At 38.3% G+C, this 26801-nt stretch overlaps 3 protein-coding genes across 4 annotated transcripts in view; 2 read left to right on the top strand and 1 right to left on the bottom strand.

The window, feature by feature from the left end:
* rhbdl1 (rhomboid, veinlet-like 1 (Drosophila)) overlaps positions 1-14903 on the top strand; it is a 59372-nt gene extending 44469 nt beyond the window's left edge. The window contains exons 6-8 of one of the 2 annotated variants that reach the window (XM_015375147.1): positions 6986-7086; positions 9392-9452; positions 11552-14903. In XM_015375147.1, the coding sequence (XP_015230633.1) occupies positions 6986-7086; positions 9392-9452; positions 11552-11823 (434 nt within the window). In that variant the 3' untranslated portion in view covers positions 11824-14903. The remainder of the gene's footprint in view (positions 1-6985; positions 7087-9391; positions 9453-11551) is intronic. The other variant, XM_015375148.1, reaches the window with a different exon arrangement.
* A 4157-nt stretch (positions 14904-19060) lies between these two features.
* On the bottom strand, positions 19061-21585 carry LOC107085013. The gene is made up of 5 exons (XM_015375128.1): positions 21328-21585; positions 20053-20146; positions 19781-19940; positions 19393-19545; positions 19061-19302 (listed from the first exon to the last, which is right to left on the bottom strand). Exons 1-5 carry the CDS (start codon positions 21447-21449, stop codon positions 19121-19123), a joined length of 711 nt encoding a protein of 236 aa, XP_015230614.1. The 5' UTR covers positions 21450-21585; the 3' UTR covers positions 19061-19120.
* Positions 21586-21617: 32 nt separating this feature from the next.
* wdr24 (WD repeat domain 24) overlaps positions 21618-26801 on the top strand; it is an 8827-nt gene continuing 3643 nt past the window's right edge. The window contains exons 1-6 of the mRNA XM_015375127.1: positions 21618-21861; positions 21939-22056; positions 23999-24074; positions 24268-24752; positions 25696-25873; positions 26006-26678. Coding sequence (XP_015230613.1) covers positions 24272-24752; positions 25696-25873; positions 26006-26678 — 1332 coding nt within the window. The 5' untranslated portion in view covers positions 21618-21861; positions 21939-22056; positions 23999-24074; positions 24268-24271. The remainder of the gene's footprint in view (positions 21862-21938; positions 22057-23998; positions 24075-24267; positions 24753-25695; positions 25874-26005; positions 26679-26801) is intronic.

The raw sequence follows: 26801 nt of genomic DNA, 5'->3' as shown, positions 1-26801 counted from the left end.
TTAATCTCTTAAAATAAGCATAGATGTGTGCGGTTGAATGTCTTAGAGCCCCGGAGGAAAGAAACAAAATGACTGAATTCCCTCCTCATCATAGTGGGTGGGATTATTAGCCACTGAGTAAGAATTACAGTATGTCCTCAAAGCGGATTCGTCTAAAGATGGAAAAGGGATTTGAGTGAATTTAAAAAAAAAAAGGTCTAATTGAGATCACTAAACTACGGCTCCTGTTAGCAGTTCCTGGTCAGTATCTATTAAAAGCAGTCTAAGGCAGGGACAGAGGTGGAACTGCATAGCTACAGAGCAGTCAGGCTGCCCATTCTGACCACAGCTTCAACCACCAATAACAAGCGTATGAGCTTCACAGCTGGTCTGTCCTGCATATATTTTTTTTTACATCACAAAGGTTTTGAAATAGCTTATTTGGAAACAAATGGAACCAAGATTGTGCAAACTATGGGTCCTTGTGTGCTGACATTGCATTTTTAAACTTTGGACAGTCTACCAGATCACCCTCATTATTGGATGGGTTTTTCCCTGCTGGCTATGGTGTCCCTCTATAGGGCAATGAGCCTCAGGAGTTTGTTGCCACGTTAGCACATGGGTAATTTTTGTGACCCATGTATAGAAGCTTTGAAGTGTCCATCATAGGTTCCCGTTGACAATTGGGGGATGGATTCTGGCTCTTTGTCAACCACTTTCCCTGTCAGCTTACTTTCAAATAAAGGTCAATAGCACAGAAAAAAATATATATTGTTTAGGGGCTGACTTAATCACCAAATTTTTGAAAAGACATTAAATCTTATATATTTTATGAATTTTTCAGATCTTTATCAGGGGTAGCAGGAAACATAACATAGGGGGAACAGTAAAACATCATTATTAGGCCTCTTAAACATTAAAAATGGTTTAGCTATGCTGAGAATTTATTTTAATGACTTCTGAAATGTTCAGGACTACATTTTTATGAGAACATATTCATTATTTAGCAGTTGGCTTTAACACAAAAGCAGTAAAATGATCTCTAATAGCACCAATTACATTTTCACTAAAAAGTAAAGCTTGAAAACCGATACAAGCGTTTTCAATGGCTTCCTCTGCAGGGTAGACGGGCGCTACTTTACAGATTGATTAAAAAGCTCGGCCTTCTAGGAGAGGCTTGGAGAGATCCACATTTTCTCCACATCGAGACGAGTCACCTGCGGTGGTTTTGACTTTGACTTCGAGGGACTATGTCTCTCGGCTGGCCAGCCCTGCTGTGGAGAGACTGCTACTCCACTACCTCGGTCCTAGATAAGCAGACAAATGACAGATGAGATAAAACTAAAGGTTTGAATATTTTAGAATGTAGCCACTTAAAACAGCCAATAAAAGTTTAACTGAAATTGCCAAAGGCTTCCCGCATATTGAAAGTCTCAAAAGCAGATAGTGAAAAGGCTGTTGGCAGGGTTCGCCTGATTTTTCCCTGAATTAGAGCTTTTAGGGAACCTCTAGTGGAGTAGTTCCAGAGTGATGCAGCCCCAGGCAATGTCAAACATGGTTTCTAATCCTGGTCTGTACCTTGTCATGTTGAGAGAGGGAACATAAAGCTAGCCTACAGCTTGAGGGCAGTCTGGAGTTACAGTAAGGCTGTAGTAGGTTTTGACAATTTTACAGCTGTAATGGAACAAAAACTATGTAGCTGTTCTCTGAGGGAAGAGTGCAGATTTCTGTCTTCACTGCTGTGCAGGCATGTTTTGCAAGCTAACTACAAGATTTGTGGATTTGGGTGATGAATTGGGACGAAAAAGTGTGATGTCTGAGCTTCCACTAATTCGAGAATCCTAAATCAGAACAAGCAGCAGAGCTTATGTCAGGCCTTCTTAGCGTGCACATTGCAGTGGGAATAATGTTACTGAAAAACAGAGAGCAGAAGGGGTAAGTAATTCATCTCTGCTCTGTGGACCTGGTCTCCTCCTCTGAGCTTGCAGATTGTCTCCTGTTCCTCACCTGCAGATGGTGATGTTAACTTCCTCAAAGGTGGAGCTTATTATGAGGTGGTCTAGACCTTGTAGTTGACTGCAGCTACAGTTAACTGAGGTTTTTACCTCAATTAAGTGAGGTAAAAAGACAAGCTGCATTATAGATCGCTTCAGTTTGTTTTTATTTTAATATTTATAATAGATCACTAATGGCGCTGTCAACAGCAGGATGCTGGACAGACTGCTACAGAAGATCCCTGCCTACAGCTATTCACAGCTATAAAAACTGCCCTTGACTTACTGCAACATCAAATTTCCCTTTGGGATTCATGAAGTATTTTTGAATTGAATTGAAATTAATTTAGCATCTCCCTGGAGACATTTCCACACTTCTTCTCTGCTTCATTTTTATCTTACATGGAGTGACCTCTAAACAATAAAAACGACTACATAGCTGGTTTTCAAAAAGAAATGCAACATAATTTTCAAAATGAAGTAACTTTAACTTTTTATTAACAATATGAAGTAACTTCCTATACTCTAAATGTTTGCACAAAACCCTTTAACAAGCTTATTTATTGGACACAACACACATCTCTAACAAACTAAGCTCTTAGATTTTAAACTTAAAGATATAGTGGAGAATGTTTGTGAATTTTTTAAAAGAACGTTTCAAGGACGCCCTATTCAACTCGTGTGAAAGTATGCACAAGCCCATTTCTCCTCGTGCACGCTCTGTTTAAAAGTAGCTGTTTGCATTGTTCATACAAGCTTATTTTCCAAAATGAGTTTTGCAATTTTCCCACTATGTCAGACTCACCACCGGTAAGGGAAAATGGGGACGAGCATATTGGACGGCCTTACGTAAACATATCACCAAACTGAATGACAATTAGGAGGACCACTTATTTTGATGATCCAGCTGGAAAAAGAAAATCCTCCACTATACCTTTAAGAGAATCCGTCAAAGATGTTTGAAAAATGTCCTTTTTGTTTTTTTCCTAATAGTAATAAAAATGAATCAAATCCATGCTTGCCTTAATCAACATTTATCTTTTTTTAATCACTTAGGTTTTCTCTTTATTCCTTTGATCAACTTATTACTGTTAGCAATAAATCATATGCAAAAATAAATAAATCACTCTGGTTAAAAGCTCTAACAGAATCGGATCCCGTTGATTAGACACCACATGCTGTGTGCTCCACAGCACTTCTGGATCTACTGAAAATTCACATGAGGAATTTCCTTGTAATTCATGCTGAAGCACCAATCTTCAGGACCCACATAAATGCACATAAATAACAAGCAGCTGTCAAAGCGTGGACTGATGTATGACTGAGGAAGGTGCTCTGATTATATCTGTCTTTCAGTGATCATCTCTGCTGCCTGACGAGGCGTTCTTCGGGCCCCATGTTTACTCTGTCGTCCCGTTTCGCACTCACAGAGAATATGGATGTTATGGCATGCATTATAGATCAGAGATACCCGCTCAAGCAGAACCCCAAACGAGAGGAAGAAGTGTCTTGTTATTGTCTTATCAGCCCTCTTTGCTTCTCTTATCAGCTCATTTGCATAATTAACAGAGGCTGACAACGTCCTCACAAGCAGCTGCCTTCATAATTTCCCCAGTTCGGGTTTCTGTCCTGCTTCATAATAACAATAGTGTCAAAGCAAAGTGTTTGACATGTTAAATTCAGAAATTATTTTTTCCTTCTAAACCTGGATATCTTCAGAGAAAGATCAGCACTGTCACTTTAAATAGGGTCAGTGTCAGATCGTATCTATAATGTATAGAAAAGATACAGAAACTTAGCTGTAAAAGTTATACTCATACATATTTATTACATTTTTAAAAAATGACATTTAAAAGACGCACTTTCAGGATGCTGTAGCGGAGGGTTTGGTCTACTTCTTATTTTAGTTCATTATGTTTTGATACATTAGGAATTTTGTAAAATATGAGCCAATAAGGTTTGGGTAACACTTGTTCTGGCACATTAATTACTCACCATTTCATGCATTTTCAAGCTTTTTGCATCATTTCCAGCCGTTCTGACATCACTGTATTACACCTACTGATCAGATTTAGCTTTAAAAATCTCAAAAACTTGTCCTCTAAAAATATAAAACCATTGTCAGTTTGTAAACTTTCTTTAAGATTGCATGACTAATAGTAAAATACACAGTAGACTCTCACCACATACGAACCTCTGCATCCTGGTGTGCTATAGATAAGCACATATTGCTAAATACGACTGTTTCACCATCAAATATCATCACTGCAGAATTTACTAATTGGTGGAGCTCTCCTGATGTTACCATCACATTAAACCCATTCTTTATTATTAAAATGATATATTGTGGGGATTGTTAGACTAGTGGTCAGAGCAGTGCGCTTGCTCTCTGAGAAGGTTGCAAGTACCGGATTAGATCCCTAAAGCCTCCACTCCTGGTTCCTGAGCAAAGCCCACACTGCTACCCGGGTGCTGCATGAGGGCAGCCCACTGCTCCCCAAAGGGATTTGTTAAATGCAGAAGTAAATTTCTCCAATGTGACATAAATAAAGTTCAATTATTTAAGTATATATCAGTGGCATTTGCAATTTATGCAACTCTGGTTAGAACTTACATTTATTTAAAGTTGAAGGCTCAAAGAAATTATTTCATTTTATTCTCTTTTCTGTCTCTTCATCATCTTATGCGTCTTTGTGTTGGATCAGACTTTACAGTAGCTGGCAGTAAAATAATGCTTTAGCAAACAGCTAATCAGAGCTGGCCTTTGTGTCAAGCTCATTTGCAGTAAAACTTTGCAGCATTAGCATTTAGTTCAGTGTTTTTCAGTTTGCTTTCAGAAGTCAAACTACAAGCAATTCTAAAAGTCCCAAACATTTTGTTAAGCCTTCAGTAGCTTCTTCTTCTTCTTTTGGTTGGTAAATTAAACCTTTTCATGAAATACTGAGTAGCAGTGATTATGATTTTACCAAATCCTCTCAACTTAACATTTAATTGTTGCTTAAAAGCAGACAAATTTTGCAATGTTGGGTTATTGCTCCAACGTTTCAGTTCCAGTTGGATGGGTTCTTTTCTGGTTGTGTATATGGACTGTTTATAAAGCTTCAGATGGCACAATTTTATGACATTTTTGTAAATATCTGTGACAGTGTGGCTTTGCTATTAAATAAACTATGCGTGTGTAGTGCTAGGAGCATTATTTTTCCCATGACATTGTTTCAGCACCACTGATATTAAACACAGTAACAGATTATAAGAGTCTAATGTTCTTACAGACAGATTTTGAGTCTAATCTCACATGTTAATCATGGTGAAAAGAAGGACTGTGGCTAAAAAAAGAGCTGATCCTCTTATTCTTGTCTAAAGGCTTTTTTATTCCCTCAAAGAACCGACTTGAATTGTATCAATCATGCTGATCCCAAAGCGTCACGCAAACAGGAAGGCTGTTGGTTCTGGTCTGGGTCATTAGATGCTTTGGTGTTTTTTGAAGTGTGGAACACACATCGGAGGTGGAAACCTCTTTATCTGACTTTATCGGAGCTAGCTCCAACTCAGTCTAGTAAGTCTTCCTGATTATCTTTTAATTAGATATATATTAACCTGGGGTCAGCACTTCTCCAGGCTGTGCATGGTTCCACCACGTGAAGCTGATTAACCAATCAGAGCCTACCTTGGACAGATATGTCATGTTAGAAATTTACTAAGAAAAAGCCATGATAATTTTAAAGAAATTAAAAAATACCAACCTAATAATAATCAGATGTTCTTTTTTATTCTAATTTTAAGTGTTTGAATTTTAAATAGTTTCACCAGTTGAAACAAAGGTTCAATTGAAATTTTGAATAATTTTTAACTATTCTACTATATTTTTAGATGATTATAAGATCTTCTATATCATAATTTAAAAATCCAGGATCCAGCCTCAGAGGAATAAAAGTTAAAATTGTTTTGACGTGAATGTTTAGTTAGGACATTTTGAAGTGACCTTAAGGAAAGGTGGTTAAAGTAGGTGAAAGGTCAAATTTTTGTCCTGACAGAACAATGGTTAGGCAACATTGGTCATTTTGATTTTAGGCCTGTTCTTCCTGATACGTGTCATAACAGTTGAGTTTTTAAGCTTTAATAAAAGTGCTTGTGCAAATTCTCAGTCATCTGGATCAAGGCAACCAAAAATACAGGCTTAAATCTATGACTCAGATTTTGCAAAGGCAGTTTGGGAACAATACCCTCACATTGGTGCAGGACTGTGAGCATTTTTTCAGAAAAGCTTGCAGATTATAGAAACCATCTTTGGTTTAGTCTGAGATACAGACAGCAAAGGCTGCTCCCATACAGCCTAACTTCAGCAACCCAGGAGAACGACAAGTGGGTGTTTGTTTTGCATCTGACTTGGAATGTGCTTTGGAGGACGGACCTCCATGTTGCTTAAAAACAACAAGCCCAGTTTCCTCCAATTTAAGCCTTTTTGTGTGGCTGAAATAAAAGCGTTTATTAACCTAGATTCCTTTGTCTCTCTTACTCATCAGTGGAAATTTAAATTACATCTGCCTCTTTCTTTAACTTCTTTTCCTAAATTAGAGAACCATAACCGAAAGCATTTTTGGTGCTCTCTAAGTAGATTTTAATCTCCTTACTGAGGCTTTACTTTCCTTCACTCTTAAACATGTTCATTCAGGCTAGAAATATTCTCTACTTATTTGCTGTTTTACTGTTTTTATCTGACAGTGGTGCACACACTGCAGAGGGAGAATGTGCTGTGTATTCTGGATGTCCTTATAATTACATGTGGAGATCAGCTGATTTAGCACAGCCCTGTGAAAGAAAAAAAACACTTTGAGGAAGGTGATTTGAAGCGTTATCTGGCTCTACCATTGTTTTTATCCGTAGCTCCTGTAAAAAGCTGTTCTTTCCGTTTCCTTCGCGCCACACACATCGCCTCCACATTCACTCTGTCTCTAACCTTCACATTCCTAATAAGCTTGTCTTTTTTCTCTCTGTTCTTTCTATTCCTGCAGGCTCGCTGACGGTGTCCATCACAGACATGCGTGCTCCAGTGGTGGGGGGCTCCGGGGGGGTCTACGCTCTGTGCTCAGCGCATCTGGCCAATGTTGTCATGGTAACTACCATCATCAGCAGCCGCATCATTGTTGGGTCTAAAATCAGTTTTCAGAACAGAAACGCCCACCGACCGACATTCTGTCCTCTCTGCTGACTGTTTTCCTTTAGAAGATGGATCATTTTCTAACAATCAGATCACATGGATGTCTAATACTTTTGGTTTTGCCCAGGGCTTGATGTGAGACGGTTGTTAGATAATAGAGGCCATCATCTTGTTGTTGACAGTGTTTTCTGCAGTCTCCTGTACTGGTACTTAAAAAAAAAGTTAATGATTATAACCAAGAAGCAGAAAGCAGATTCCCTTGCAGCTAATTGAGAGCTTTTCTCCTCTCAACATTTATGACTGTGTGCTTTCTGTCACCCCGGTCATATCTCAGATGCCTTCCGCATTCTTCTCCCCTGTCAGGCCTACGTTAGGTCTGGCGAATTCGCTGCAGACGCCTCAGCGACGCTGGTCATCAATGTGTGCCGACGGGCCAGAATCAAATCTTAGCATTTAACTCTCTGCTTGGTCCGTTACGCACAATAGTGATTGGTTTATTTAGGGACATCCTAGAGGCACCTCCTACTTCCGCTCTGATGATTTTTTTATCTTCATCTTTTCTTCTTCTATAAAAGAAAGTGTGTATTTTTTTTCCCAACTTCTGACAGTAAATTTCAACCCATTTGTCATAAAGTATCATCATCCGGTTCAGTCAAACCCCATTTTCAGCTTCACTGAGACTTCAACTGCTGCTTTGTGTCAAGTCTCAAGAAGACAAGTTTCTCACGTCAGATTTGATTAATTCAATAAATTCTACTTTTGGCATATAAACATCAAACAGTGCCCTTCACACTTTCCAGCACCTCTGGTGAAGGTTTCTCAAAAGAACAAAAAAAAAAAACTTTTTGAAGCCAGAAAAACAGAAACCCAATAATTCTTTTAGAATAGAATAGAATAGAATAGAATAGAATAGAATAGAATAGAATAGAATAGAATAGAATAGAATAGAATAGAATAGAATGGAATAGAAAACCCCTTTATTGTGGGGAGATTCTGGTGTTTACAGCAGCAAAAAGATTATAGAAAAAAGCTCCTTTATTCAGGATCCAAATCAGCTTTATTGGTTTAGATTGTGTGAACAAACAAGTACTGTGACTCTAACACTCTAATCATAGTCAATCAATATGAATACATCAACTTAAGAGGAATAATGATAAAACTGAGAGGAACGTAGAATATGTGTATGTCTATGTAGAGCCAGACCACTCAGACTGTAAGGTTGTTCATTGTGTGAATCAAAGAGACAGCCTGGAGGTACAAACTGTTGTTTTTTTTTTATAAACAGCTTAGACCTGAAGGTAAAGATTAAACTGTTTTATTTCCATAGAATGTCATCACTAATATTATCTTTCTTCTGTTCTATACCAGTCAGAGCAAACCAGCAAAAAACTGATGCAAATTAAATTACACACCGTTGCATAATGCCCAAAGACTGCTAGATCAACCCGGGTGACTTCAAAGGTTATAAAATGGCAGCTGCAAAAGTCCAGTGAGCTCATATCTGTAAACTGAGCAATATTTATAACTGGAACAGAAACGTACTTAACAGGACTGCAGTTTTGGGGTTGTTTTATCAATAGCATTAATGTTTCCTAACAAAAAAAGGGTCTAAAAGATTTGTTAACAGCAGCTGCAACTGATCTGAGGTGAAAGCCAAAATAAGGAAGAACACCTCTTCCCAGATTTGAAGGAAGGGGAAGGTTCTTTGAGACTCTCTGTCTGCTTATCTGAAGATTTATCTGATTTTTGAAGAACATTTCAGATAAAAGTCTGTTGGATATGTATCCTACAGGGATTTGTTAGATACTGGGACATTACCTGCACTGGCCCTTCTGTCCTGTTCCTCACATAAAGTTTAATTCATATATTTTTACTATTTTCCACCACAGGATGATAGAGGGTTAACACTGGTGCAGGATCATATTCCCTTAGCTCTGCACTTCAAGATGAGTCAGATTGCTGCAATTATTCATCTTGTGACATTAAGGCTTTAAAAAGGCTAGTTCCTCTCACTCCAGGGGACCACAGCAGTTATTTACTTCCCCATTTTCCTTTTCCTTTCTATGATCACAGTCCCAGCTAATAGGGAAACACTGGACTGGAACCAGTTAGATGAGATGGGAATAATCAGCCCCCCGTTTCAGTGCTTCTTTCTTTCTCAATTGGACATGAGAGAGATGAAGCTGTTTCTATTCTCATGTGTGATGTTGGTTTGGGTTTGTAGTTCTGCACTGATCCCTTTCTTTGCTTTTTGTTGTAGAACTGGGCCGGGATGCGCTGTCCATACAAGCTGCTCCGCATGATCCTGGCACTGGTTTGCAGTATGTTCTCTGATTTACTCTCTAAACTCTGTCCTCCTTTTTCAGTTTTATTAGCTCTTTTTTTATTGCCTGCCTGCATAAAAACATAACAAGGCTTTAAAATCAACTTGCATGTTTTAAGAAGAGCTATTACCAAAAGCATCCCAGTTTGTAGCTCCTAGTGAGAGGTGGAAATGACCCGACATGCCCCTTTGTTTATCAGGCTTACATCTTGTCCCTTTTGTCCACATGAGGGCCGATACTGTCCGACTGGCATTAGAGAGCAATATGTTCCCTCCATCTGGCCGGAGCCAACCGCCCCCAAACCCTGCTGGAATGTTAGATTTCTCTTCACTGTTTCTCAAACAGTCGATGGATGGTCCAAAATAAAGTCTGACACTTTATCCTGCATGCTTCAGTGCAAAACTGAATCATCATCTTATTTGCTGTGGTGTGTTGGCATCATTGGAGAGTTTTTGTTCATCCAAGGGGACATCTGGTAAAACAAAATTGGAGCTCAGTCTTATGGAAAAAAAAAACAGAAATTAAAATCCTCCAGCAGCCATCTAAAAATGAGATAATTAAACTTTAAAGTGTTAAATTCACTGTACCAAAAAAAAAAATCTGAAATCGTGGTTTTTCATACTAGTTGTTTTTTAATACTTTTCAATGCAGTCAAAGAGAGAAATAGCTTTATAAATCCATCATGTATGTCCAGAGCCACACCCAATTAGCCCCCCCTTGTTAGCATTTCTGCTGAAGATGCCTTCTTCTTTTTGGGTATTGAGCCAATGTAACAAGTAACTTTCTCCACTGTGAGATCAATAAAGTAAATCAATCGACCAAACAATAATATAAGTGCTTTCAGAATTATTAGCATCCCTCATAAAATTAATTTAGACTCTTTTTTTTTATCACAGTTTTACAGAACTTTTGACTTCAATTCTTTAACTTCAAAATGTTCCACTAAGATATAAACCAGATATCTAAAAGCCAAGGAAAAACAAGAAATGGTAAATGCACCGATGTAAATTAAACTTCAGTTGATTTTCAAGACTCAAGAAATGGTTAAAGATAAGCTGGACTCAGCCAGAGTTTAACTTAAAACGTTTAGACATGGTTTAAACTGTGTGAAACAAGGCGGAATGATGCTCACTGTTGAGGAACATCCACAAAAAGATCTGTCTTTTCAATAAAAAACGCTGCATGTGGGTTTGGCTTAAAACCAACCAGGAATGTGTGGAAGAGCCACTCGTGCTGACTGATCAGTGATGATGGGGGCCTGTTTCTTTACCAAAGGCCCTGAAAGTCTTGTGAGAGACCATGCCATCATAAACATTGACATATGTGCCAGGAAGCTGCAGAACAGGTTGTCCGTTGGTCCGTCAACCAAATAAGTATAGCCGTAGTTTTTTTTTTCTGAATGTAAAAATCATAACTGGACTCAAATAAAAGGTTAGGTTTTCCTCCATCCATCCATTTTCTCCCGCTTAGTCCTTCCCTACCGGCAGTCAATGGGCGAGATGCTGGGCACATCCTGGACAGGTTGCTAGTCAGTTGGAGGGCAACACAGAGGCATGGAACCATGCACACGAACACACCTAGGGAGAATTTAGAGAAGCCAATTAACCCAACAGTCATGTTTTTGGACTGTGGGAGGAAGCTGGAGTACCCGGAGAGAACCCATGCATGTTCAGGGACAATATGCAAACTCCATGCAGGAAGAATCGAACCCAGAACCTTCTTGCTGCAAGGCAACTGTGCTATCCACTGTGCCACAATGCAGCCCAAGGTTAGGTGTTCTATTCCTTTTTTGAGTAGTATAACAGTACTATATTGGTGCTTGGAGTACCATTAAGGGAGGAAGGTTCTGTTGTTCTGTAGGTTAATACTTTCACATTCATATTATCCATTAAAAAAAACACACAGGAACAATTGGGTTTTCACTCTCCTCTATCTATAAGATAAGCTGCCTTTGTTTTGCCATAGAATATGAGTGTTTCTCTGAATCATGAACCATTCATTAAAAATCTCTTTCCGTCTATCCTTATCCCTCAGCAATTAACAACTATTAATCAGTCTTTGTCCTCTGCTTTGCTTTGCTTTGCCCTGATCTGCAGTGAGTTCAGAGGTAGGCCGTGCAGTCTGGCTCCGGTTCTCTCCACCGCTGCCATCCTCGGGCCCCCAGCCCAGCTTCATGGCCCACCTGTCGGGGGCCGTGGTCGGCATCAGCATGGGGCTGCTCATCCTGCGCAGTTACGAGGAAAGTCTGCAGAAGCAGTGCTCATGGTGGGTCATCGTCTTCTCCTTCATCACTTTCCTCCTCTTCGCCATCTTCTGGAACATCTTCGCCTATGAGCTCCTCGGGGTACAGATCCCGCCTCCCCCCTGATGAAGGCCCCCCCCCCTGCTGCTTTTCATTTTAATCTCGATTTTCTCCAAAGTTATACCCAAATGAAATCATTCAAAAAACCAACAAGAATTCTTTTTTTACAGATACTTTGCAAATCAAAGAAATCTTTCTCTTTTATTAAAGAGGGATTACAGTAGCAACAAGTACAGGTAAAGATTCCTCAGATACATTTTGAGGAGCATTCTGTCTTTTTTATGAAAAAAAAATACATACAGAACTTCATCCACATCAACTCATCATTTGTTTTTCTTTTGCTTCATTCATACAAAGACCTCAAATAAGAAGATGCTGAGATCATCATATGTGCCTCTGGTGGGGAAAAAAATGTTCTGTACGATCGGCAGCTGCGGTGCTCCTTAAAGTTAAAGGAGTTACTGAACCGGAAATCAGAATCTGCAGGAAAGAATTTCTGGACGAGCTTTTTCTTTTTTCTTTTTCGGAAGACAACATTAAAACTAAACCCAAAAGCTGCAGTGATGTATTATAGTTAGTGTTGTCCTGCTGTAGCTCAATGGGGTCCCGTGGCTCTTTTTCTCTAAGCTGCTTGCACATCAAACTGAAAAACGCAACAAATACTCAGAGAGAGGACCTGAAAATCTCTAGAGCAGTTCCATGCTTTTATTTTGATCTGTATTAAACTTAAAGATTGGAGGTGCACTGAGAAATTGACTGCAGACTGGAATCAATCCGCTGTCAGTCAAATCCTTGAAAATCTGTTGTTTATTTTCAATTTCTTCATTCTCTACTACCTCTATCAACAAAACCCAACCAATATTTTATGATACATGTCCTAAAAAATAACAATTGTGATAGGTCAGATATAAAACCAGCAGGTATGACCTGCAGGAAAACTGGAAATAGGTATCACCAGTAGCAGGTTGATGGGTGCATCTCCACTAAAGAAACTCTTAGTTGACTTTATCAGTTCATCTAGACAACATATCTCTGCATTTTTTCTTTGTCATGACACCTACACTGTGGATACAGAGAACAGTTCACACACATGCAGACACACATCCTTAGCGCAAAGAGACAAAGTTAGAGAAGACTGAGACCAGAGAGAAGAGGCAGTCCATCACTTCAGCAACTGAACTCCTCTCATTGATGCGCAGACTTCAAGTTTGTACCTGCTCAGTCCGCCATGTAAAATATGCCATGTCACGCTCTGTTGGTTTTGGAACAAGAACACGCACACACGCTGTTCTCCGATCTATGTTTGAGAGTAACTGCTGCCTGATTCTGTCGGTTAACGCGGGTGAACCGACAACACACATGAAAACAATACGCGTGGTTGCCTCAGCCATGTTCTCTCACTCAAAAAAAAAAAAAGAACTGCGATGGGCGAAGACTTTTTACCATCTGACCTCTGACCTGCGGGGTTACGGCATCAGGCCAAGTTAATACCTCAGTTTCTCATTGTTTTTAGGGACTATACATTTGTAAAAGGAATGTAAATGTAAAAAGAAAAAAAAGCAAAGGTGTTATTCTGTTGTCCCTGTTTTTTTTTTTTTATATAGTGGATGTGTTTCCTGTATGCTCTCAACCAAGACTATATTTATTTGTATTTTCCCCCTTTGAAGGGGAAAGGTGGAGACATTTCAAATGGTGCAAAATAACTAGGAAGATTGTGCTGATAAATCCTGTATGACTTTGATCCTCAAAAAAAAAAAAAAAGGGCGGGGTTGGTTTATTAGGCAACAACCAATAAGATTTTATAAATTTTCAGTTAGTGCTTTATGTGATAAGCCATAGGGAAGAATAACAGTATGGAGGGTCAAAAGTGCCACAGTTTCATATGTAAATTAATAAATTTGTAATTCTTTATGTAAATGGCAATTAGAAATAAACTCACTAAATAAAGGAATCTATTCTTTGTTAATTATATGGGCTAATAAGTATCAAATGATATAATAGAATAAGTAAAAATAATAAAAGAAAAAAGTCAATTGTTTATACATATTGCTCTTTATTGTATGTTTTTGCCCAAATAAGCACTTGCAAATATATTAATAATTCAATGAGTGGGTCTAAACTTCCATAGATTTTCTGATGTTTGGGTGTAAACCTGCCAGAGTGTTTAAATTATTTCATGGCACTCTGAAAATAAATATTCAAATAACTGCACGTTAATTTTAATGGTTAATGGCATCAAATCTATAATTATAAAAGTCCACACTTGATATCTGTTTTTGCTTTTATTTTTTTTACCTGTTTTTACATCTATTGGTGAGTTTATACATTTTTTGACACACTTTAATTGACTTTATGCTTTTATTAGAATATATACGATTGTTTTATGATATAAAGTTAATAATTGTTTAAAGATAAATATTAATGATTATAATTTAATGGATTGTAGAACCTCAGTTCCTTTCATGAGGAGGTCCAATGTGCCAAATATTAATAATTAAATTGTTTTATCACGGCTAATATGTTGCATCAATTTATACATGCATACAGATAAATGAATTTGATCATACTAATTTTTTACATATTTAGATTTTTTTGACACTTTTTGACACTTTTAGAAATTATTTGTTGTTTAGTTAAAGAATACAAAATAAACAAATTAAGAGTCAATCAGTTGGTGGGAATGAACACAATTTTAAGTATTGCAAGGCGTAATAAAAAACTGAAATACAACTATATGATTTCAATATATGAAATGTTTAATTGATTGCAACATTCAACCATTTAATAGCCCTTTAATGCTTTAAATTATAAGTGAATAGATTTATTTAATTATATATTTTGTTTCTGATTCTCCCTAAGTTCAGAAAAATATAAATAATATTTGAATCATGTCACATATTAATTGGAGTGTGGGACTTTTTTCCCTTTATATAACCAATGATGAAGGGTTTTTGATTTGGTTCTGTTGAAAAGGCTTTATAGAAATGAAGAGTGTGTGTTTGACCATAAATGATGTGAAATTAATTTCTTTTGTTCATGTCTGTGAAGCTCTGGACTGTTTAAGATATTTCCATGTAGCTAAATTTTATGTTTTTTTATTTTTTTTTTTTTTTTACTTCCTGTTTATAAAGTTGTAGTCAATTCAGCGTTTTTTCTTGTTTTTTTAACATCCCCCCCCACCCACCCTTCAGATAGCAGATGCCTCACTACAGCTATGCTTATAACAAATCGAAGAACAGGTTTTCCGTCTCTCCCGGGATATTCAAGCAATTACATTTACTCAATACTACATTTTATTTTTTAGTCTTTCAGTCAATAATTCGGTCCTAAGGCTGCCGAAGGGGATTTTGAGGGGATGGTCTTGACAGGCAGCTGTGCTCAGCATTTGCTTCTGCATGAAACTGTCAGCAGAGACTGAAGGGTTCTCATTAAAAGAGGGAATGAGTATGAAATAGCTACAATAAAGCATTTTCAGATCAATTTGAACTAGAAGAGTTCTGCCAATATTTGACAGTGATGTATCTTTGGTGGAAAAATCTGTGTATGTCAGGAAATATTCCACTAATCCTTAGCATAGTTAAGATATTTTGGTGAAAAATGCTTACTTACCCTGTTAACCTGTGATGAAGATAAAAGAAGAAGCTTCAGAGAGGGCAATGTACCTCTGTTATTTAGGATTCATAGGAAATCAAAAGAATTGGGGCAAAAAAGGCCTAGTAAAGGGATCTGATTTGTGGAGCACATTGCTGGATGAATTTTCAGTTGTTCCACTTAAAACGGATTGAGTTTCAGCAACAGCCGGAAAGATAAGGAACAAAAATGTAGAAGCTTTCATGCATTTCTGTGAGCCAAATTTTGAGAACATCCAAAAACAAACAAAAGCTGATTGACGAATGACATGAAGCTGTATGGATTTGGGACAGTACTGTCTGAGAAAGCAAGCAGATATATATTTGAAGTAGTATAATCCATGGCCATTGGGAAAAAACTGAGCCTGAAGAAGGTTCATTTAAAGATATTTATCAACGATATCAAAGATTTTTTTTTAAGCAGGGTTGTGTGGAAAGCTCCCTTGTAGTCAGTATTTTATTTGCAGTCGTCAGCAGGCAAAGTGAACTTTGAGCTTTTAAGATCTGACCCTAACATCTTAACTGACCTTAGACACAATAAGAGAAAAAACACTGATTTGCACTGTGCTGAAAAAGTGCTTCCAGACGTCAAAAATTGACTTGCTTTAACAAGTAGACTCCCTAATGAAAATCTTCAAATTTAAATGACTATCACCATTGTCTATTGCAGCAAAGCTTGCATGCTACAGATCCAAACTGCTCCATTAAGAACCAATGTTATGATGCTAGATGATGTTTGGAGTGATTTTAACCCAGAGAAAAGTGGAAGGGGTGGCAATTGCAGACTTTAGTTAATAATTATTCAGCAGATCTGTACTTCTTTTCCTTTCAAGCTGGTTTTTAATGCAACTTTGTGAAACATTTGTGCTGTTTTCATTCAAAATGCATATCAACTTGATAACATGACTTTTATTTTCTGAGTGTTCCAGACATACTGTGTCTCACTTTTGGTATAAGCAGACTTTCTGTTGCTTTCTGCAAAAATGAGATGCCAAACCACTGTCCTAATATGTCTAATGCCTTGTTATATAAAAGCCCAGGACTGAGCAAAGGCTGCTGTATGATACAATTTCTGAAATCCTGTACAGAATCTGTGTGAGAACCAAGCCGTAGTGCTAAAATCTGTAGCTGCTCTGTGCCAACAAGCCCCGCCAGGTTGCCTTTTCTTAGCGTTTAGTTCTTAGATTGAGGTAACTCTCAGTGCAGGGCTGTAAAAGGAAAACAGGCTGTTGTAGCTCTTAAAATCAAACACATTCATAAACAACAGGCATTTATAATCCGGTGAACATTTTCCTTAACTTTGTTTTTAACAGGGGCCAACAAAAGGTGTTTAAAATCCTTTTGAGTTTTCATTGGTATAAAAACATCAAGATATGTACTACAATTTCTCATTTAAATGCATTTTGTATCAGAAATTAAGCATTAGTGTAAAACAAGCAGCTCTTCTTTTAAGATGATTTTCTGCTCAGTTACATCCTATCTAATTATTTTTCTTTTCATTTTGTGGCTCGGCTGCAGATTATTCACACGTTCACAAAAAAATGAGCAACTCCTGGCCATGCATATAACCTTGCAGGTGATTTGTTAAAATGAGATTAGACAAATGTCATCCCTGTGCTGCTGTGGTAGTTTTTCATGAGCTGCTTTCTCGTATCGATAAAATGGTGCCAAGCTTACGAGGCTGTCTCTCGGATCAGAGAAGAGGTTGTGCCAAAACAGCGTTTACAAAATAGGAAGAAAAGAAGCAGAAGAAGAAGCTATTTTCTCTGGGTCAAGACAAAACTAAAGAAAACAAAATGTGGATAATTTATATCCAGGTCGTCATGAATTACTTCACAAACTATTGTACTTTTTAAATGTTCTGAATGGAACCATTTTATATTGTATATATATATGAATATATTTTGTTTTATTTTGTACTGTTCATTGTACTTTGCTTTAATTTAGAAACAATATAAATAAAGAATACTATGGCCACATTGTGCTGCTGCTTTTGGATTTCCTGACAGCTCTCACCAAGTGAAACATAAGCCTCCAGTAACACCAACTTGGAATTCATTTCATTCAATTTGTGCTTTTAACAAATTATTTCATCTTTTTTTTTCTCTGTTTGATCTGAAAAAGATCTTCAAAAACTTTTTAAAACAAAGACATAGGGTATGCATTTGAATTTATTGATTAAATGAGGTAATAAAGGCTGTAATATGTTAATCAGTTTTGTTAGATGTCTCTTGAAAAACAGCTGAGCTCAACCAAAGACTTGTGCAGCCTTAAACAAGCTTCAGGATTGATGTATTAAAAAATTTATCACCAAAACAATTTCAAACTATTTAAATATAGCTTTAGATGTCTAGATTTAGATGTTAGTCAGCCCAATCCATTGGGTGTTGAAATTAGGCGAGAGCATTTAGGGTAGGTAGGATCCTTCCATCTGCAGAAATCTTTTATTGATATGAAGAGTGATATCTGATATATATATATATATATATATATATATATACTGTATATCAAACCCTGAAAAAAAACAATATTATGTAATGTAGGGTACAATATTATCTTAAATCAGTTTTTTCCTTTACAAAGACAAGAATTTAAGGAATTTAAGATTTTTTTTTTTTGACAAATTTTTGATTAAAATGAGGCTGTAAGGTTTGAAAAGACCCGCACTCTACACTTAAGAAAAAAAAATACACATGCACAACCCTGTACCTGCTACATAGATTTGAGATTTTTCCACTACTGTATGTCAGACTCACCACTGATAAGTGAAAATGGTGGCGAGCACGAAGGATGGCCTTATCCATCCAGAAAAAGAACATCCTCCACTATACCTTTTAGTCATTAAATTAAACTCAAAGCATTCAGACATGAATTCATATTTCTAACCTTAATTTGTAAAACCTTAATTGCTTAATTTTACTGTTTCAGTCTGAAACATTAGTAAAACTAGGTTTCCAGGTGTTAGATGTGTAATAAAAGAAGAAGTTTAAAAAGAAATGCTGTATTAGATTACATGGTTCTTTTCTGGGAAAATAGGAAGTTTGAGCTTTTCAATTTCACTTTAAAAGAAAAATATCTTCCACATTATCCATCTGTTGCTTTTTTGATGATTCGAATAGGTTATTCTTTCTTTGAATTTTGTAGAATTGGTACCTTTGACAGAAACAATCTTACATCATGCCATCACCATGATGTCTGGCAGAGGATAGAGATTTTAGCTTTGAAATCTTCACCTTGATTCACACAGACATGTTATTATGCCCTAAAAGCGGAACCGCTTTCTGCTCTGATCATGATTTGGTTTTTCCAGGTCTTTCCCTTCATCTGAAGAGACAATTTGAGTCAGCTGGCCGAAGCTTAATAGATAGTTGACTGTTTTAGCAGAACAATGATCCCAAACAAACCAATTCAAATTAATGCTCTAATTTGGCAAATGGAGGAGATTAAAGATAATAGCTTGCTGAGAACTACAATAAATATCTGATTTCTCAATAAGTCAGTAAAGCTCTAAAAAGCTACTAATGAGAGGATTTATAAGTTCTGAGGAGAACCGTTACCAAACGGTCAAATTAAGGATTTTACAACTGAATATAAGCAACAATTAAACATATGGATCAAAACTTCTTTCAGGCATTGAATTTCTTCTGTAGAAAAACAACTTTATTCATTTAGTAAAAAAAAAAAAAAAAGAAGCAGGCACTTAAAACCTCAAGCAGTGGATGTTTTTTGGATTATTAAGAAGCCTTCAGTTTCTTTGCTGGTCTCTGCTCCGAGTCGGGGTCTGAGGTCTGCTTCTGTGTGCGGCTGCCCTTCACGTTGAGATCCTTCAGAAGAGGAAGCTGCTGCTTTGTGGCTGTGGTCATCGCCCACAAACATAACTCCAGCTTGTGGGGCGTCCAGTCCTGCTGTGGATCCACTGAAGACAAAATTCACAGCAACAGCTCATCATTTGGTCCAACAAGCTGAAAAACGCCTGTTGATCCAGGAGAGACTGTCATCATCCTACCTTTGTTTAGTTTTGCAGACTGTGCAGTCATTTTCTCCAGGTACAGAGCATAGTGTTTAGCTGTGTACTGGATGGGCGTGAGACCGGGGATGCTCTCCATAGCTTCATCAGACATGAACGCAGTCAGTTCTGGAGCTCCAGCTGCCAGCACCGCTGGAATAAAACGGACAGTCAGCCACAAACCAAGCTGTATGCAGGGATGAAGAGAATACAAAATGTTTCAGGACAGGGCCCACTAAGCTGTCTGATGCCTTTTAAACAGGATGTGAATTTATTGAGAAATCAATCACCAACTCCTCTAAGAGACCCCTTTGTATCATTATTTAATATTGAGCTTTACAGGGTGATTAACTGCTGCTTTATTCATGCACAGATTAAAAAAAATAACCTGAAGCAGTGGCAGGGCCAACTCCTTTCAGGGTGCTGAGCTCTGCGATGGCAGCCTGCACATCAGGAAGGAGGTTGAATGCCTTTCTGGAACATTTTTGAATAGTTTCCTCACTGTTGGAAGCCACCAGCTGCTGCAGCCTCGGCCTGAACTTCCCCCTCTGGAGAGACAAAAAGGACCACTCGGATGATGTATGTGGGATGTTTTACAGGGGGGTTGTGGTAGGAGTGTGTGTGACGCTCATTAGTAGGGGAGAATGGGGAAAGCCTTACAGTGAGCTTCCACTCCATCAGTTTCACCAGCTCCGGCTGAGTGAGGTGTTTGTCAGGTCGACTTGAAATCAGAGCAGGAAGCTTCTCCTGGTACCTGATCACAGACAAACAGTTCGGGTAGTTTTAATCATACAATGTTAATCTAAAGGAGAGAAAAAAAGTCAAATAGAAAATAAGGTATTATGTAAACAGATGGATTCCAGCAAACTACTTTACAAGACTATCCAACAGAAAATTAGTTGTATCAAACATGGTGGTGAGACCATCATGATTTGGGAATGCTTTTTTGAGTAGGAACACTGGTAAGGCCTCTCTGAAAACAAATTAAGGAAGGGCATTTCTGTTGCTTGGATCCAGGATCTTGTTGTTTGAGTTATTAATTCTTATTTCATATCTGAAGATTAGGGTAATACCAACCATAGACCTGTATTTCCCTGCTTTGCTGCAGATGAGGTCAAATCCCTCAGCTTTCCATCTTCTCTTAAAGACATTTCATCCCAGCGCCGCGTGTCCCGAGCCCGTAACATCACCAGCCACCCCTCACACCCCCACCATGGACTGTTCTCCCTGCTGCCCTCTGGGAAGAGACTTTGCTGCATTCAATGCAGGACCAGATTCTGTAACAGCTTTTTCCATGCTGCCATTAGGCTGTTGAAACTGCTGAAACTCTAATCAAGTCACAAATCTGGATTCGGCATCACGCTTGTAAATATTTTTGCACTACATTAGATTAGATTAGATGAGCTTTATTGATCTCACAGCGGAGAAATTCACTGGTCATATATTGGCATAGTAAATAAAGAAGGTGCAAACAAGGAGGAAAAGGTGCATTAAGAATAAACAAGCAAGCACTGTATATACAGTATATCAAGTTAAGAATAAGAATTGAGGTGCAAGTGTACATGTATCACACACAATGAAAAAAAATAAAAATAAGAAATAAAAAAATAAAAAATACAATGGATTAACACAGAGATTTGAGGTAACGTATGTACAATCAGGATGGCTTTTTGGAACTTGGGATGTCTGCTATTCAGGTGTTGAAAAGACAAAGACCCTGAGGTAGACTGTAAGACTCCATTCTTCAAATATTCAGAATAATGGGTACTAATGTAACTTGAAAGTGCAATTTGCAGGTGGTCTAAAATGGGTGAGGAGGGTTGCAGCAGAACAGCTGTACCCCCAGTTTCAATGGAAAACTGATGTTCATAGAGGCTGTTCATCAAATCAAAGTAAACAGGAAGTATTTATCAAAGAAGACGGAGCTAAAATTACCATTTATCAAGCTGTAGAAGCTTGGGTTTCTTATCTTTGGCTCGGGCCTCCACCACATCCCAGTACTTCTCATACACTCTCCTCCATGTGGCAGCTTCATCGCAGCAAAACAGCGCGCTCATGGCAGATGTCACAGCAACAAATAAAATGCAGCACAAAAAATGGTAAGTTAATACAAAAAAAAATAAATAAATAAATAATAAGCTGTCTGACTTGTGCAGGATTCCTTCCCCTTAAACTCAAGTTTGCCTCTCTACCGAAATCCCGCGAGATGTCAGCAAAATACTACTTCCGGTGTCGAAAGCAGTTAGGAATAGCTTCAGAACTCAATGTTTGTAGTTTGAAACAATTTGATTTCTTTTTGTTTAGGTGGATACATTTGTTACGTTTTTTTGCAACCCAGTTTTCTACAGCTTTACGCATGAAGCCTTCTTCTGAGCTTTGTGTCTCCACTTCGTAACGGTTCTGGGAACACCGGCTAACGTTAGCATCACAGTGCTGTCTTGTTTATGGTGGAAGTGTGGAGGGTGTTCAGTGAGTTTAGCTCCTTTCTCTTTTACTCCCCATCAGGCCGAAGAGATGGAAGGAATCTAACTTTATTACTTCAACAGATATAAAAGGGGAAAGAGGTTCCATAAAGGGCAGCCTCAGTCTGGATGATGTTCTTCAAGCACATGTTGCTCCAGGGATGATCTTCACGTGAGCACAGAGAGTCTGCTTATCAATCAGGTGATTGGAGCGTGTTATAAGGCTGAGTTTCAAATTATTTGTAGTGGAAAACTTTCACAAATGCAAAACCTTACACTCTTGGTTTTAATTATTCTTATAATTTTATTTCATTTATATATTTAAGTATTTATGTATTTAAGTATTGCAAGGAATAAAATCTTGACATTAGGCATTGGGTATGCGATTCTCACTTAATAAGATGCCTTTGTCTTCCACCACTTTTTTTTAGATATAGCATTTTTATGACATCTGTCAAAAAAGAAGGAACCATACTTGGATAAAACTACACAAAAAAAAAAGAAAGAATGTTCTTATGGAAAGTGAGTAAAACATCCAGACGGCAAGGTATTGTACAAAATAAAAAATAACTTAATTGATTTATATTGGGGCTGGAATAGTGGAAAAATGGCTGAATTATATGAAAATATCAAAATCTTAGAGGTTGTCATACAGAAGATCAGAAATGAAAAACACCTCTGAAAGGAAGATAAATACAATGCAGTTGTTAACTTCAGAATAGATACATTCAGACTAAAAGTAAAAAATATTTTAGACAAAAAGAAACACCAGACAATTTATAGGAAAAAAAAAAGATAAATCAGTTCAAAAACCACACAAACACACGCATAGCAGGAAATAAATATAAACATATTTACTCTGCATTAAAAAATTTGTAAATTATATAAAAGCATGCTGATAGTCTTTATAATCGTTTCTAGTTTCCATCAGAGGGTATATATGTGGCTTAACTCCTACACTCTGGAAGTCAATCACAAGGTGACACAGCATAAGCAACCATTCACACACATTCACATCTCAGGCAATTTTAGGAGACCTATCAAACCTATCGTACATGTTTTTCGACTGAAGAGGAAGCTAGGATACCCTGAGAAAATACCTCGGAAACCATGCATGAGTCCAACATGCTCCGGGAACAGGTCTGAGCTAACACGGATTATACAAACCAGACTCATGCTCAGCTTGTAAAAGGACTGGATGGTCTGGAGCTTCTCCGTGACACCATGAAGACACCATGCATAACCTGTCAACACAAAGCCTGTGCTGGCAGGTTATGCATTTTTAATGGATCTGTGAAATGCTTTACAGCAGGGGTCTTCAACGTTTTCAAAGCCAAGGACCCCCAAACTGATTGCGAGATGAAGCGGGGAACCCTGATTATATACATTGTGTTCTATCAAACTGGTCCTATAGTCACTCTATTACATATGGAGTCATGTAACGATAGTAATTTCTCCCTGGGATTATTAAAGTATTTCTGATTCTGATTCCTGGTTGATGGGACAGGTGTTGTGAATGAAACGGTGCCCAGGTTTGAAAGAGCTCCTGTGTGTCGCTGAATGTGTGCATTGATGACTGAAAGACATCTTCTGCCTCCATTTATCTGTTTACCTCAGTGTGTTGAATTCATGTTAATGTGGATTTAAAGACATTTTAATTAGTGCAAAAAATTGCACGAGGGAATATTAAAAAAAGTTATCAACCAGGACTTTCGCGACCCCCATGCAGTACCTCCGCGGACCCCCTAGGGGTCGCGGACCCCCTGTTGAAGACCCCTGCTTTACAGTGAGGTTGTTAAATTAAACCTAAAGTATTCAGACATTAATTTCTCTTCTAATCTTAAAGGCTACTTTTGCTCAGCATTAATGTTGGTTGGTACAGTAATCTATACTAAGTGTCAAAGGTAATTTTTTTAATTTCATGGTTTTATCTGGTGCATTATAAAAACTAGATTTCCAGGATGTTAGATGTGTAATAAAAGAAGTTTAAAACCTAGTATTAGATCACTGTTATTTTCTGGGAAAATTGGAGGTTTGAGCTTTTCAATTTCACTTTAAGAAGAAAAAAAATCTTCCACATTAGCCACAGAATCTCAGGTGGTATCTTTTTGTAAAATGCTGACTTTCCAGTATTTCATTCACAGGCTGCCTCTCATGGGAGTACATGAGGAGGACATTGTCCAGCTGCAGTGACTGATGAGGCCATCAGTTCTTAAAGAAGTCAGTACAGCTGGTTTATTTATTATGTTTTTATTTTATTTTATTGCATACTGCCACTGTGTTTGCCCCCTTCTACACAATGATAAAACTCTAATTTTGTGTATCTGTCATAAGCAGCATCCGCTTGTGGATTATCTAACTGCCCTTTTGTCATCTTAATTTTATTTATTTTGTACACTCAAATCTGGAACAGGAACATGGAGAAAATGTCACGGGTCACCACAGCCCTCGGCAGCAACAGCATCACCGGCCGAACAATGTTCTGCCACCTGGATGCTCCGGCCAATGCCATCAGCGTGTGCCGGGACGCCACCCAGGTGGTTGTCGCCGGACGCAACATCTTTAAGATCTATGCCCTCGAGGAGGAGCAGTTCGTCGAGAAGCTGAATCTGCGCGTCGGCCGCAAACCGTCCCTGAACTTCAGCTGCGCCGACGTCATGTGGCACCAGATGGAGGAGAACCTGCTGGCCACGGCTGCCACCAATGGGGCCGTGGTCACCTGGAATCTGGGGAAACCTTCCCGCAACAAGCAGGACCAGCTGTTCACTGAGCACAAACGAACCGTCAATAAGGTGTGCTTCCACCCAACAGAGGTTTACATGCTGCTGAGTGGATCGCAGGATGGCTTCATGAAGTGCTTTGATCTGCGCAAAAAGGAGTCTGTTAGTACTTTCTCAGGTAACCTGATCTGAATAATTTACAATTAAGATACATGATGTTGTTATAAAGGTGCTTAATAATAGTTAAAGATGCAATAATAACGATACCAATTTGCTGTTTTTGTTGTTTAAGGCCCATAACCCATAGAAAAAAATATATAAAGCAGGTTTTTTTTTATTTTGAAACCAACAAAAATGTTAAATAATGTAAATTAGACATAAATTAGAGGGAATCTCTATTCTTTCTTTAAAACCGTAAAGTGTTGTGAGGCTTAGAAAGGCAAAAACGATAGACAAAAATAAGAGAAAAATTGTCAGAAGATATAAAGCATCATTGTATATAGTCCTCAATACATCAACCATACAGCTAAACCCACAATTGTTCATATCATTTAGAAAGATTTAAGGTTTACTTTGAATTTTATCTGGACTTTTCCTTTTGACTTGAAGATGTATTACTGCTACAGAAAAGCCCCGTCTTAGTCCAGGCTTACATCTGATGAAGAACATAAGGATTGATGGTTAGGCTGATGAAATAAAGACCTTCCCTTCTAAAAATCATGCAGCTCATCACTAATGATGAATAATCTAAATGCCAGAGGATACATGCAAAAAGCTGTTTAATTGATGTAATACAAATAAAGAGTTTTCTATAGATTAATGAGTAAGGTAAACATTCTCAACAACCTGTTTTATTTAATTTTATGCCTTTAATTGTTGTTTTTTTAATCTATTTTCTCCTCTCTCCCATCTGTGACTCCTAATTCTTTACAAGCCTTTTCATTTTTTCAATTAAAACTTCCAAATAGAAAAACAGAAGTGGTATTAAAAGAAAATTGGATTTATGTTTGATGGAGAACAAACAGATGTGTGTTTGTTGGGCTCTAATTTATATTCACTTTAAACTGACCGAACCATCTTTGTTTTGTTTTTTTCTTTCATTGTTTTTGGTTCTCATGTAGGTCAGTCAGAGAGTGTGAGGGACGTCCAGTTCAGCATGAAGGATTATTTCACATTCGCTGCTTCCTTTGAAAATGGTAACGTCCAGCTGTGGGACATTAGGCGGCCAGATCGGTACGAGAGGATGTTCACGGCGCATACCGGTCCCGTGTTCTGCTGCGACTGGCACCCTGATGACAGGTAAGTGTTTTAGTAAGGAAGCCAAGGCAGGGTGTCAAAGATTGTATTCAGGACCCCCTGAATGAGTTTCTCTGTCTCTATTTAATTATGTTTTTGCACACCATCTCCCTTTCTGGCTTGCTTCCCTCTCAGGGGTTGGCTGGCCACAGGAGGCAGAGACAAGATGGTGAAGGTGTGGGACATGACAACAAACAGGGCCAAGGAGATCTACTGCGTCCAAACAATCGCGTCAGTTGCTCGAGTTAAATGGCGCCCAGAGAGGAAGTTTCACTTAGCCACATGTTCCATGATGGTGGACCACAACATCTACGTGTGGGATATCCGGCGACCTTTCATCCCATTCGCTACCTTCGAGGAACATAAAGATGTGACCACTGGGATAGTGTGGCGCCACCAACACGACCCTCACTATCTGCTCTCGGGCTCCAAAGACAGCACTCTCTACCAGCACATGTTTAAAGACGCAACACGCCCCGTGGACAAGGCCAACCCTGAGGGTCTGTGCTTCGGACTGATGGGCGACTTGGCCTTTGCTGTCAACGAGAGTCTGATCAGCAGCGACGCCAGCAGGAAGCCCTACCCTGGAGGAGACCGCCGTTACCCCTTCTTCTCGTTTAAGAAGGCCAACCCCACTGAGCAGTTTGCTCACGTGTCCAGCACTCTTAGCGTCTTTGAGACGGACTTGGACAGTAATTGCATGGACTGGTTTGTAAAAACAGCCCAACTCTACCTCCTCAGTGGAAAGCCGTTTACTGAGCTGTGCGACCATAATGCCAAGGTAGCGCAGGAGCTCAAAAGACCCCAGGTAAGATGGATAGATAGATGGATGGATGTGGAAATTATTGAAAAGCATTCACACAGAAAGATGCATGTGGAAAGGTTGCATTAAAGGTAAAAACCAGGGTAATTTTTTTTTTTTTTTTTTTTT

Source organism: Cyprinodon variegatus, unplaced genomic scaffold (assembly GCF_000732505.1).
Source record: "Cyprinodon variegatus isolate N-32 unplaced genomic scaffold, C_variegatus-1.0 Scaffold113, whole genome shotgun sequence".
Lineage (NCBI taxonomy): Eukaryota > Metazoa > Chordata > Actinopteri > Cyprinodontiformes > Cyprinodontidae > Cyprinodon > Cyprinodon variegatus.
Note: the sequence above shows the minus strand (reverse complement) of the source record. Positions and strands in the feature narration are given on the sequence as shown.